Source organism: Neodiprion fabricii, chromosome 4, assembly GCF_021155785.1.
Source record: "Neodiprion fabricii isolate iyNeoFabr1 chromosome 4, iyNeoFabr1.1, whole genome shotgun sequence".
NCBI classification, from domain to species: domain Eukaryota; kingdom Metazoa; phylum Arthropoda; class Insecta; order Hymenoptera; family Diprionidae; genus Neodiprion; species Neodiprion fabricii.
The window spans coordinates 33,014,214-33,028,037 of NC_060242.1; the positions used below are offsets into that span (position 1 = coordinate 33,014,214).

Below are 13,824 nucleotides of genomic sequence, written 5' to 3' on the forward strand. Positions count from 1 at the left end.
CCACACCCGTCTCTGACCCGTGTAAGCCTGGCACTCTTATCTCGCCTGAATCTTAAGCCAGGTGGAAGACCACGCAAGGTGACGAGATCGTTCGAGATGAATCTCTGGTACCCACACAATCCCTTTCAGGGTCTATAATTCGTTGTCATATGCCTCTTGTCTCTCTTTGCAGCTGCGCAGTAATCGGTGAAAACGTGACTTTCTTCTTTAATGCATAAAACGAGCGCTCATAGCAAAGCTGTTCACGGTGTGATGGCAATACATGCGAGTCAAGTTTTGGAATTGATTTTAATTCCCTGCAACTCGTTATTACAATTTTAGGATACGACCGTGACCTGAAAAATCTTGGTAGATACGGCCGTTTTGCGGAAATGAAATACGCTGGGATTCATCCTGGTTAAAAAATACAGCTTACCTCCTGTCTACGCGCGTGGACGGGATCGCAAATCAGACAACTGACAGCCAATGCCTGTAGAATATAATCTCGGCAAACGGACATCCTGTGTGTCGGTAATATATATCTATACAGGCGAATAACATAGCGCGGAGAGGAAGGTCAGATTTTATTGCCAATACCATACCAATTTATAACCATATCCGGTGCTGGTTCAACAAATATAACGCGCATTGCTCGCTAACATTTACGACGCCCGGCTTAATATATGGCGTAGAAAAGTAAAGTATTTGTATAAAAGGCACTCTATTTGATTATTCGACTCGTGGCGTCCGAACTATTACTGGAATTGCGCTGATTTCTCTCAGGTGACGGAACTGTTGGAGAGAAGATGCCCTTTTGGTACCTTGCCAAAAAAAAGAATAATTGATTCGAGTTATCAAACAATTCAGCACAGTTACCGGTTTCGTAGAGCAATAAACGCATCGCGCGAAATCGTATCGGCAACAATGAGTAACCGATAGCTGCTTCTGGCTGACAATTTGCGATCGGTCCTAGAACAATGAGCCACGCGTGTCGATCTAAAAGCCAATAACTCGCTCAGCCTGGAGTAGGATAACGATAACCTACAACATTGTCCGTTTGCCGCCGAAGTTCTATTACAATGTCCGCAACGCAGAGGCGGTGATAATTCATAAAAAGTTGGCTTGTTTTATCGAATTTGTTGTGCCCAAGTCACACAAGCTTGCGGTATGGCCGGTAGCCCAGATCCGGTGTCTCGACAAGCGTGGTTCATTAACGCTCAACGCGACTGACGATGAAACTCCTAACGATCGGCGTCACGTGAGGCGTGATTTCGTTAAATTCGCCAATTTTCCTGATCAGTGGATCGCGTGTGATTACCGGAAGACGGGGAGTCGGAGATCGCGTGACCCCGTATGAGCTTCGCGAAACCCCATCGCTCTGCAGCTGTTAATCATTTTCTCCACCCCGCCGCCGCTGCCGGTGCGACGACGTAAGCGGGGATGGGAATTGAAAATAAGGAGAGATATGAATTCCGCGGCTGTTACAAACCGCACGGTGCTGATTTACACCGTGAAATTTTCAGCCACGTAACGGGGCGTTGTCAGCAACTATTCAAAGTGACTTCTGGTGTCCGAGTGCAGGCGCGACGGGGAAACCCGGCGCCTCGACGACGGTCGTCGGGACAAGCGTGGAGGAATCGAAGCCGCTGTCCGGTCCAAGGAACTGCCGACGATTTCACCGGCTACCGGGGCTGATGCTAATAAACAACACCGGCGAGTCTGAGACAAGGCGAACGAAACGCTGAGGCTTCGCCTGCTCTCTCAGTTGCCACCAAGAAGCTGATATTTACGACCTTTGGCCTTACTCGCTTCTTGTAGAAGAAGAAGAAGAAGAAGAAGAAGAAGAGGAAGCAGAGAAAAAGGAAACTTACCTATAGAGAGAATGCAGAAACGTAGCCGCAACTTTGACCTGAATTTACCCTCCGGGCTGTGAATCCCGCGTGGATATCGTACCCGGTGCGCACCTAACCGATGAAAAGAAAGAAAAAATTTAAAAAGTAGAGAAACTCAATTCTCACCTGACGTCGGCCTCCGACTGCAACGATCGATAAGAACTCATGCCACGGGTGGAAGACCGCCGCTTCGTCGTCTCGGAGCGTTGAACACGGCACTAACCGTACATCATACAGAAGCCTTTAAACCTCCCGGCTCTATGTAACAACGATCAATTTTTATCACAAGGAGAAATTCCCTCGGTACAATGCCACTTTCTGCTGTACGACGGTTTGAGTATTCAGGCCACAACGCCAATATGTATCCGTACGCGTACCACGTGGTCCTCTATAGCCAAGATCTTCCAAACTTCACAGATTTAGCCTGCTAGCTGAATTCAGTCTTTCGATATCTGAGGTTTCGTCACCTCCAACTCGTCTGGAGCGAAATATAGTATATTGTCTGACAAGGGACGAAAGTTGGCAATTGGGACGAGTGTGAAGTTTGCGCTTGAGCGGCGCGAGGGCGACAATCAAACGAGTTGTATCGCCAATGTTTTGCCCGAGTCACACAGGATCATTTTTATAACAAGTGAATAGAAAGTGGTGGAGCTTTGTACGGTAGTTTTGTGGGACGCGAGTGGACAATTGCTTCTCCCTAGGGACGAAAGTGAAGCAATTGCGGACTGCGCATGCGCAAACCTATCTTTATAACACTGAGATAAAATTGGCCACTTTCGTCCTGCTAAACTGCTACGCAAAGCCCCACTTTTCATGTACGTGTGATAAAAAGAATGACTGCCGATTCCGTTGCTGTAAGTTTTCTGTTTGCAATTCAGTCGAGCTTTCGTATACTCTCACTGCTTCGTCCACCAAATTTCAAACCCTGACACTTGATGAGAAAATGTGCATAGTTCTTGCTCCGCTGGCGGTTCAGGGCTTCTTTTGTCCAAGACTCCCGCGAGTTGGCGAACCGGAAACACGGAACTGTGCAACAACGCCTAGAAATACGGGTGCCGTGTATCGTTGCGGGTCAAGCTGGTCCCCAGGAAGCTGTTGGCTTCCAGATCTAGGCATGGTGGGCAGTCGATACGGTTTGGTTTTTCAAAGCCGGCTGCAGTCGTGCAAGCGGTCTGTGTAGGCGCTGTCTAGCATCGGTTGACCATAACTCTTCGCCCGATGGGTGGCGGGATAAGGTGAGCGAGGTGTGGATGCAGGAATACGTGTGTACCTGTATACCACCACGAGTACAACTTGTACGTCGATATTACTGGGAATAAGGAGGACTGAGACGAATGTAACCGAGTCACCGCGACGAGATGTTACCATCGAAAAAGTGGCGAGATAAGGGAAGATGGGGTCTGCAAGGCGAGCCGTTGGAGCCCAGTTTAAACGTGACTTAAGTCAGACTCGCGAGAACCGAAGCATCCACTGGAGGAATATGAAAATCGTATTTTCCGATCATACCAGTTGCAGACATTGGTTGGTTGAGAATCGTCGTTTCTCCACACTGGATATTTCCGCCCTGCAGTCGATGCGACGTCGCATTCTAAAACGGTCTTCCTCCTCATTCCAGAAGGCCTTGCCCCGTTCTCGAGGAATTCCTTCAGTCCGTGATCACACGCGTGTCAACTGAGAAATACCTTTTCTGGCGATGTGGTTCACCGAGTCCCACGGGTCCCCGTGCGCCACAATATCCTCCGCAGCTCTTCCGTCACCTGAGCTGTCCTTTTGTACTCAGCTGGAAGGGTAGATAGACGGTGAGAAACTATTCCTATCTCGGTGCGAGCACAATGGAGTGCTTCTTGTTACATCCAGACCCTTCTGTACCCGGAGTTCCCTTAGAACGATGAAATAATGCGCTACGCTAATGCCGAGCTCTTTACGCTGCGCTGCTCTCATCGGACTTCGTCGACTGGGACCTTAACTGACAATGAGTAGTAGACCTGTAGCTTCACCTAATTCCGTAAAAAGCTAACGTAGAAAGCGGCCCTTGTAGGCATCGAAGAAATGCTACGTACGCTGTTCGGTAAAACCTTTCAAGAACTATTTTATCAATGAGATAACGGAGAGAGGATTTCGGCTTGGTCACACTTGAAAATGGAGAGCCTGCTTCGTAGGTCAAGAGACGAACGAGAAGTATGGTGGAAATCAATTATCCTACGTGCTTGCTGCCTACATGTTTGACAAAATTCTTCTCATTCCAAAATAGAAATGGTTTTTGAGGCGGGAAAATTGATAAAAATAGTTTGCAAAAAACAAGCTTGAAAATTTTTACTGAACGCTTACAATATTCTTGGTAGAGATAAATTAAGGATATCTCGAAGGATGGGTAAGTCTATCAACTAGTAAACCATTTTACAAAATAATTGAGAAGTTAGCCTTATAATATGCTTTACTTTATCTCGCCAAAAAGTGCATTCGTGTCAAAACCACCATGCACTGTTGAACGTTAGTTTTTCTTCAGGAACACATGTTCCCATAATTTACCTCCAACGCTTGTAATACGATTGACTCAAGTTTAACACCGGATCTGAAAAGTGCTTAACGTATTCGCGTTGTTGAAAGCGGATTAGAAATTTATGCCGAGGAGAACCTGTACCTGGGATAGGTGGTTGGAAAACTTGTAAGTGCCTTAAGACACTTTCGGTTAGAAACCCGCGCTTTAATGTACCATATTCCGTGTGAATTCCCGCCTGACAGAAAGCCGTGAGGATGAGGTTGAGTGTAAACAAGAGTTTCAGGCGAAGAAGTGCGTCGCATAGAAACTTTTCGGAGAGCTAGGTGCCACCCAGGAGATTTGCCAAGATTCGAAATTCCCTCTTGTGCTTTCGCACCTTGTTTAATTATTCAGAAGGTTGAAGAGGATGCTCGTTAGAGCGCGACACCAAAGGGCTCGACGAATGTCCCGAGTAACCTGCCTCGAGCTGAATCGCGAACCCCATTCGAATTCCATGGAAGGAAATAAGACCTGATTGAAAGGCGGCAAAGACAAGACATCAGGCCAACCAACGTACCAGCAGCCGCGACTATCTTATCCTGATTGCAAATTAGCCGCGGTAACCTGACTGCGTCTCAGGTACCGAGACCCGTATACGGGGTAGCTTCGTCGATCCGTTTATTTACGACACATACAAGTATATTCGAGCTGACTAATTCCCCTCGTTTGTACAACGATCCGGGGATATAAGTGACATCGTGAAGATCCTTCTCCAATCACCACCCGTGCACCGAGTCGCCGGTGAACTTATTGCGCCCCGGTTGGTACCCGATCACCAGGGTGATTGCAGACACGGCCAAGTAGAGCAGAAGATGCCGGGCTGGCTCGAATTACTTCCACGTCATTTCAAGCGTCATCGTGGCGAAGACCGCCAACGAAATGACTCCGGATAGAAGTCGGCTCGAGATGAGCGATGCTATTTAGCTGTTAGAATTGAGCCATTTTCTCGTTAGTCATTAGCGCTGCTCTGAGCATAGTACACCCACACCGGCATCTGTTTCTGAAACGTACGGTCGAGATCGCGTATCGGGCCGGCTGTGGTAGGAACTGACAAGCTCTCCGTAGGAGTTGGATATTAACTTCCGCTTACGTCTGTTTCACCGTGAGCCTTGTCTTTGAGGGGCGCTAGTTTAACGAGGATACGAATAGACTCGCCTAAGTTATATTAATGCTAATATACATATTAACTACAAAACCAGAGATCTTCATCAGTTGTGAAATATTCTGGATTCGTATGGGATGGTAGGCTAACCCACTTTTCCTTAGTTGGATCGCTACTTTCCATTTCTTTCATGGTACGTAGGTATAAGTGTCTGAAGGAACTCGTACCGGAAACGAGATAAGATTAATTGTCAATAATTTACCGCTGCGACGGCTTTCAGAAATTATTGGAAAGAAGCTCAAGATTCTTTTCGGATAGAGGCGGCAGTGGGTGTTTATGGTGTATTTGAAGCTGGATAAAAATTATTCAAATAGTTTAGAAAATCAAAGAAGAGGAACGCTGTGTTCCGTGGTATTTATTTATTTGCTTTCGAGGGTTCCTGTTCGTTCACATTCCTATTCCTTCAACATCCCGACATACGCGCTTGCCCTGATGTGATTAGGTTGTCGATAATTTGACGTTCAACGACCGCGAGGTTAAATCGAGCATTTTATTTTCTCTTGCGGACGTTAACACAAATTGGATAATCGTTAGGCTATGACGTCGCGGTTGTCAGCTAATATACCACGAATTACAAATTGGACGGTACAGGCTTGTCAAGAGATAATGACAACTGACCGTTGCGATGTAAATTGTAGTTTAACTACACTTTGATGAGTACAAGCGTCTATTATAACAGATCCGAAATTAATTAAGATAACAATTTGCAGCGTGCGATTAACCATCGACGACGTTTATCATGTCGAGATTTTGGTCAGGTCAATTTCCTGTAACCACTCAATTATATCAGTCTGGACCAATGATGAGAATCATTCTCGATTTAGTGCAGTGGAACTTTTATGCCAAGTATAATAGTGAATTAAATTCTCGCATCTCTCTTTCAGGTGACTGCCTCGAAGTATCCAGTCGTGGTGAAGCTCGGACACGCGCACGGGGGAGTCGGAAAAGCTCGTGCAGAGACCAGCCAGGAATTCGCAGATCTTGCATCACTCGCAGCCTTGTCGAACGCGTACGCAACGGCAGAGCCTTACATCGACACGAAGTACGACGTCCACCTGCAGAAGATCGGGAACAACTACAAAGCCTTTATGTGAGTGTTCATTCGGTTGGAAGGAAATCGTATCGATCAATGCGATCGCCGCACAAATACAGGCTCTGCATTTGGCAAGCAACGGCGTCAGCGCGGAAATTTTTCAGGATCAATGCGGAACGACAATGCGGGGGAATTGATGCGAAGTACCTCGCGAGTGTGAAAAATGAGTCGAATAAAAAAATATGAGGACCTATACAGAAGTGCGCGGGACCTGCAGGTCCCATTCAGCCATGTTCGATCGGGCTGAAAAATTCTTCGGCATTCGATAAGCGGAGGTGGCAAGGGGGCTTCGTGACGTCGTTTCTTATAGCTGACATTCGCTCCACACCACAAACCCCTGTCAACTCTGCCACGAGACACGGGTCGATCAATCACAGCAAAAATTTTACCGGCTTAAGTGCGTCCTGCCATACGTAGACTCGATCAGGTGTGGAAATATTTCAATCGCAGTTTAATGTGTACGTGAAAGCTTCGGTGCCACCGCGACGCCACTGATGTATGGCTACTGCGCACACTTGTACGTTGATCTACGGATCCTACGAAAAATTCTGACGACACTTCTTTGTGTGCTTGGACAGTCGGAAGATTTCTTTGCCACTTAGTGAATTCATTTATTCCTGGCGTGCATCAAGAGCGGGTTACCCATGATTTGTTCACACTTTCAGGACCCTTGAGTTTAGTTTTCACGTTGATTGTTGAAATATCGGGGAATGGAAGACTCTATGAATTCAATCAATCTTTTCACTCGTAAAATATTATTGCAAACACTTACCAAACTTTAGAGTGCCCGCAAAATCCATCAGATTTGGCTCCAAAATACCTGGGCACGAGTGCTTCCGGGACTTCCAAGGGACATGATTCTATATCATGGTGCCAAATTGCAAGGCTTACGTCAGAATGGGGATCAGCATCTTTTTGGCTCTAAAGTAGGTGTTTATGCACGTACGTGTACTCGATAGTGAATCCAGTGATTCGAATCCCGTAATGCAGGGAACAATAAAAAAACTTGCAAGGTAAGCAGAACGTCGCGTGACTCAATGGTCCCTTATTCGTATTGAAGGGGCTTTGAATTCCATAATGACACGGCTAGCAGTGTGGCAGTTTCCTAGTCCTTTATCAAGGGGATACCGAATCCGCTCGGGTCATCGGTATCCCCTTCATCATCCACGCCCTCTTCACAGTCGATTATACAAGCTCCTCCTCGATGACGGTTCATCGTTGTCCGATGCAACAAATATACCTGTGGCTTTGCACGTTCGCCAGGAGAATAATAATTCTGCCTGCAATGGAAACTTATTATGAAAAATCGAGGCACGAAAAAAGTTGCGGGAAAATTATTAGTTGTTCTATAAACCACGCCGGTTATTTGGGAAAATTAAATCATGCAGATGGATTTACGAAATTCATGTACAGGACCACCTTATTCTATTCGAGTACTCCGTGCAGTATTTGATTAAGGTATTGAAATTCTAGTTGATTTGAATTTTCCGCTTTTCAGTTTGCGCTGAGATTCAATTAATGGGGATAATTAGATGTTAATCCAGGCTAGTCTGTAGCGACGTGTACGCTGAATATAGTTGTTAAAGCTTCATTCTCATTTTTAATGGCTAATTTTTTTCAGCGAAATGAATTTCCATTTTAATTGAACAAACGTTCAGATATTGCATGAAGTATTTCTGTTCGTTTGAACTGCATATTAAATTGTACGGTAATTAAAAGTGGTTTCTCCGTACGGCGTAAATCCGGTGAATACGGTAAATTGATTTTCATCTTTGGTCGCACGATTTAAACTGAAAATGGAATGGGAAGCCAGAAATACCGGATAGTCAAATTCCTGGTATACATCGTATTTTATATACACGAACTGAATAACAACAGGTGTGGCTTTCAACTGACCATCCGTGTTGTTCGTAAAATCGTGTATATTTCTTCAGAGGAAATCTAATTAAAGATTCTGACTTCAGGCGCAAAAGCATTAGCGGTAATTGGAAGTCCAACACTGGATCAGCGATGCTGGAACAGCTGGCAGTCATCGATCGATATCGAGCATGGGTGGATCAAGTTTCTCAGCTGTTCGGAGGTTTGGATATTTGCGCCATCGAGCTGGTCGTTGGCAAGGACGGACGCGAGTTCATCATTGAGGTAAATGACAGCGCTTTGTCTCTGATGGGCGACTCTCAGGAGGAAGATCGACGCCATATCGCTGACCTCGTCACTTCAAAGATGCAGGTAAATGTTTCGTCGATCGCTAATCGCTTATGCGGCATAAAATCAAAGCGTAACTGTTCCCTGACCCTCTAAACCCCTTTGTCGCGGTTACGAAATCCACGTTATTTCCTAACCACGAGCTTTTGAGAACGATTTAATGCCACCCACCAGGGTCTGGTGCTCACTATTTTCGTGGTTCACACTCCACTTCACATCACTTGAGGCATCAAGTGCAGCTGGCTATCAGTCTGTCACTCGAGAACATTTATTCACACCGAGAGGTGAAGAAAATAAATAACAAGGAAAATAAGTGGAAATAACGAGAAAAAATCCGTAATTTTACATACCGTAGGTGCGCAGGCCGGTGAAGTACATGTGAAGATCTTGACGTAAGACTTGTCGAAAATCAGCGTACCAGCTGATAATCCTACCGGCATGGGCAGACCGCGTTAATTACCCACTCTTAAGAGACAAACCGAACCTTCAAGTATTCGACCTAACTGTATAAACCCGTCTCTTTGCATAGGCTTGCTGTCGATTGCCGAGCGCACTCACCAAGACCACATCTCGAGGCTCGGTTTCCAGCACGAGCCAGGCGACAAGTCCCGTTGACGAACGACCGGCTCCGTTACCGCCAACCATGGCTTCGCATGGGAGTATGAGCTCCATGACGAGCATGGGCAGCGTTGGATCGATGGGTTCGACAACAGCCCTTGCCGGCGACGTCACCACTTCTGACAGCCATCATCAACTTCAGCGTCGTGATTCTCAAGGTATGCGCATGGGTGACTTTAACCTAGAGCAGGCGTGCTATGGGCATCATTAACGGTGCGGAAACCGCGCCACGACGTGTTACGATTCGATGAGCCCGGTGGACGGATTCTGTAGTCGGTAAATCAGTGCTTACACAGCTGTAAATACGATGTAAATAAATCTTCGGGGATTGGAGATAGAAATATGGAAAATCTGAAAACGTGTCTTTGACTCGAAGGGAACTGCTTTCACGCTGAGTGAATCTCTACTGGTCGAGATATTCCAAACTGTAACTCTGACGCGATTTGTAATTTCGAAGACTGATGACACAACTCCTCGAATGTCGCTATTATATTTTTGAAAATGACTTTTCCTAAAATTTAAGCACTGCGGCAGAAGAAATGATTCAGTTATTTTTCAAGTCTTGAACGCATCTCGGTGTACCCGTGAGCCCAAGTATTTCGGTAAAGTGTAAATATCGAGGTCAATTTATTATACCTATGAAAAGAGCTTACAAACGGAGATATACCGCATTTACACCATAAACAGCTCGCATCTCCCACGGTAAACGTCTCGACAGTCGTGAGAGAGGTTCTCCGGACTTTACGTTTACCGCATCGAGACATCATTTCGAGTACCTATTTACGACAAAGATGCGATCATTTGATATTGCGCCTGAAACTTAATTGGTTCCGTGGTTTACGGTGATTTAGGTCAACTCGATGCCCCGCGTACCCTTGTGTATATACCTACATATACGCATACAGTCTCCAGCAACATTAATAATTTCACCTTCCGCGTTATATTATTCATGCCACTGCGTATATACATAGGTACATGGTATACAGCACGAGTCAAACCGTGGGATTTATCGTATTAGATTGCTTTGCAATTACTTGGTCGTCTAGAGTTTCGGTCCGTGATCATTACGCAAGGAGAACCGACAATTTGTATTCAGGGAAATTTTAGTTCTATAAGTACGCAGTGAAAATTTTTATCTCCCTATAACTTCTTTGCGGTTCGACCGTTTTGCGAATTACCTTGTCATTTCGGTATAATGTGAACGCCTTTGCCGCATCGAACGGAAAACTCTATTCGAAGAAGCGACTCTATATAATCCTGGATATGCGTGATACACACATATATATACATATATATATAAGCGCAAAATTGCGTTATAATTAATCTGGTGTACGGCCAACCGCTAGCTACGACGAAAGGTAATTACATTCGAGGGATCGTATCGGCTCGTCGGTTTTATATAAACGGTGCAATCGCGGCGTGGCGTAGAAACATACTCGTACGTAGCGCCGCTGCAGTATATAAGGTATAATAGACGACATGCGCCTCGGAACTATAAATTTTCCGATATATATCAGACTTATTAAATTATGCCGATCCGGTGATCCGTGTAAAACGGGGAAACCCGTATCTTGTAGCTCCGCCTTTATATTATATTGCCGAGCAAATAGTAAACCAGTTGTAGATACCTTATACTCCTACTTATCCTTATATATCACACGCTATTTACCACCCAAGTGTAGCAGAATGTTAAGCAATTACGGTGCCTATCTCTATATTGTGCAAACGTACTTACGAGTCAAAGCTTTGCCTGGAGGCAAATTTGCCGAGGCTCTGTAAGTGCGGCGAGCCGGTCGTCTATTACTGTATCTAATTGTTCGAGCCGGTATGAAGGGCTGCAAAACTGCCCCCGAGGCAAAAGCTCAGGCGTCTCTAGTTATAGTACCAAATGCCAACTAAACCTTAGAACCCGTCATTACTGCAGGTATACGTGAACCCCGCATGTTGGCGCAGATACATTCGCACAGATTGCGCAAATCTGTTATTCCGCGTATAATATATACTATAATCTGATCGCTAACGAGGCATTAACCATGATTTGCCTATACCTACTCCTTCTCCGCTCTCAAGCCGGGTCTATCAATCTCTCCCTGACCGCACAAACGTGCCCAACGCTTACATACGAATTACTGAAATCAAGCTTGACCTGGTTTAACGAGACCGTTTGAAACAGAAGATAATCCTCAATCTCCCCGTTGGCTTACGATATAATTGAAACGTCCGTAAAATAACCAAAGATCCCGCACCTTAGTCGATCCTTAAGCTTCGTCTGTTTATGGCTGTGTACAAGTCGTTTCGATTTTTCAACTCATCTCCCATACGGACTTGAGTGGCAATTACTAACGACGTTCTTTTATCTCACAGCATCGCAGTCGAGCACCGTGAGTAGCGCTCCATCGGTTGGTCGTCGTCCAGAGGACCCACCTCTATCTCGAGTACCGTTCCACCGTCAGGGTAGTCAAACGCAGGTACAAGGCGAGGATACCGAGGACACGATGAAGAATCTACGGAAAACTTTTGCTGGAATTTTCGGTGATATGTAAGGTATTGTTACAGATATGCGACAACGACGGTGCGCATTCGATCAAGCATCATCAGGCGGTAATATTGTAAGAAGCGGAGGAGAAAGAATTGATGGGTTAGGGACAGGGGGGGGGGGGGATGGGGGGATGCGATTCGGACGTACTCCCGGATGTCATGCCGTACCAATTATCAGGAAGAAGATGGAATGAAATGATGATGAGTGGTGAAGTTTTTTTTCTTATTTTTTATTTTCATTTTAATTCTCCGCGTAAATATTGCCGGAATTTTATAACAACGGAACAACGTTTTCGGTGACTTATCCTGGTGTACTGCTTGAAGATACGAGAGATCAAAAATATGAAGTTGAAAAAAACAAACCAATACTAATAATAATAATAACGGTAACAATAATATTGCTAATAATAATGATAATAATACAAGTAATGATAATAACATAAATAAAAATAAAGTAAAGAATATCTAAGGCAGAGGAAGATGTTGTGGTAAACGTGCTTGGGGAAATTGACGTAATTTTATCATTTTATGTTTTCGTTTTTCCGGCAAGAGAGAAAATAAAATAAGAAATTGAAAAAAAGTAGGGAAAAAATTTTAATATTGCCAAGGCATTTATATCATTTGCTGTTGCGAGCTTGTTGTAATCGTTATAAGTATAGTTGCGTGAAAAATCATGGCCTATAAAAGGGTCATTCCATGTAAATTCAACGACGTTTCGACGGTGACCGTCTTAGATTTTTATGATTTTTTAATATGTTTTTATACATATAGAAAGAAATCCTCAGCTAAATTTTTAGCTCTTTATCTCTCCCCATTCCGGAGTTGTCGATTTTTGAAGAAATTAACGAAAAAAATTAATATTCTGACAACAATTGAAATAACCTAATTCAATATAAACATTTTTAAGTATTTTTTGTTGCTCTTTCTGAAACAAAACATACAAACATACAAAAATTCAAAAAAAATTTTCTTCATGCTTTTTTGGCCATTTTTAATCGAAAAATTGGATTTTCGTTCAGTGGAACACTTTTGATTCTATTCAAAACAATTTACCAAATTCTACGTTAAAAAACAAAATTTTTGAGCCATAATAGAAGATGGGCTTTCAATAACTTCTAGTGAAAATAATTTAAAAAGCTACGTTCTGAGAAGGAAATTAAATCAAAATCACCGAAAAAAAATTTGTCTGTAAATTATTTTCACTAGAAGTTATTGAAAGCCCATCTTCTATTATGGCTCAAAACTTTTGTTTTTTAACGTAGAATTTGGTAAAATTTTTTGGATAAAATTCAAAGTGTCCCATTGAACGAAAATCCAATTTTTTGATTAAAAATGGCCAAAACAGCATGAAGAAAATTTTTTTTTCAATTTTTGTCTTTTTTTCAGAAAGAGCAACAAAAAATACTTAAAAATGTTTATATTGAATTAGGTTATTTCAATTGTTGTCAGAATATTAATTTTTTTCGTTAATTTCTCCAAAAATCGACAACTCCGGAATGGGGAGAGATAAAGAGCTAAAAATTTAGCTGAGGACTTCTTTCTATATGTATAAAAACATGTTAAAAAATCATAAAAATCTAAGACGGTCACCGTCAAAACGTCGTTGAATTAACATGAAATGACCCGAATACATACATACGCATATTAAAGTGCTGTCGGAAATTGTAAATTTGCAAACTACTCCGAAGTGGATCGATATAAAATGAATAGGATGTATGGGACGAGTATGATGGAACGTAAAGCAGAAAAAAACACGCGACCAAAATGGTTACCTGTCGCTCGTCGCGATATTTGGTGG

General features: G+C 43.8%; 1 protein-coding gene across 1 annotated transcript in view; it reads left to right on the top strand.

The window, feature by feature from the left end:
- LOC124180721 (synapsin) overlaps positions 1–12,836 on the top strand; it is a gene marked incomplete at its 5' end in the record, with an annotated part of 91,081 nt that extends 78,245 nt beyond the window's left edge. The window contains 4 exons of the mRNA XM_046566467.1: positions 6,457–6,662; positions 8,630–8,894; positions 9,400–9,646; positions 11,853–12,836. Coding sequence (XP_046422423.1) covers positions 6,457–6,662; positions 8,630–8,894; positions 9,400–9,646; positions 11,853–12,031 — 897 coding nt within the window. The remainder of the gene's footprint in view (positions 1–6,456; positions 6,663–8,629; positions 8,895–9,399; positions 9,647–11,852) is intronic.
- Positions 12,837–13,824: the final 988 nt, after the last annotated feature.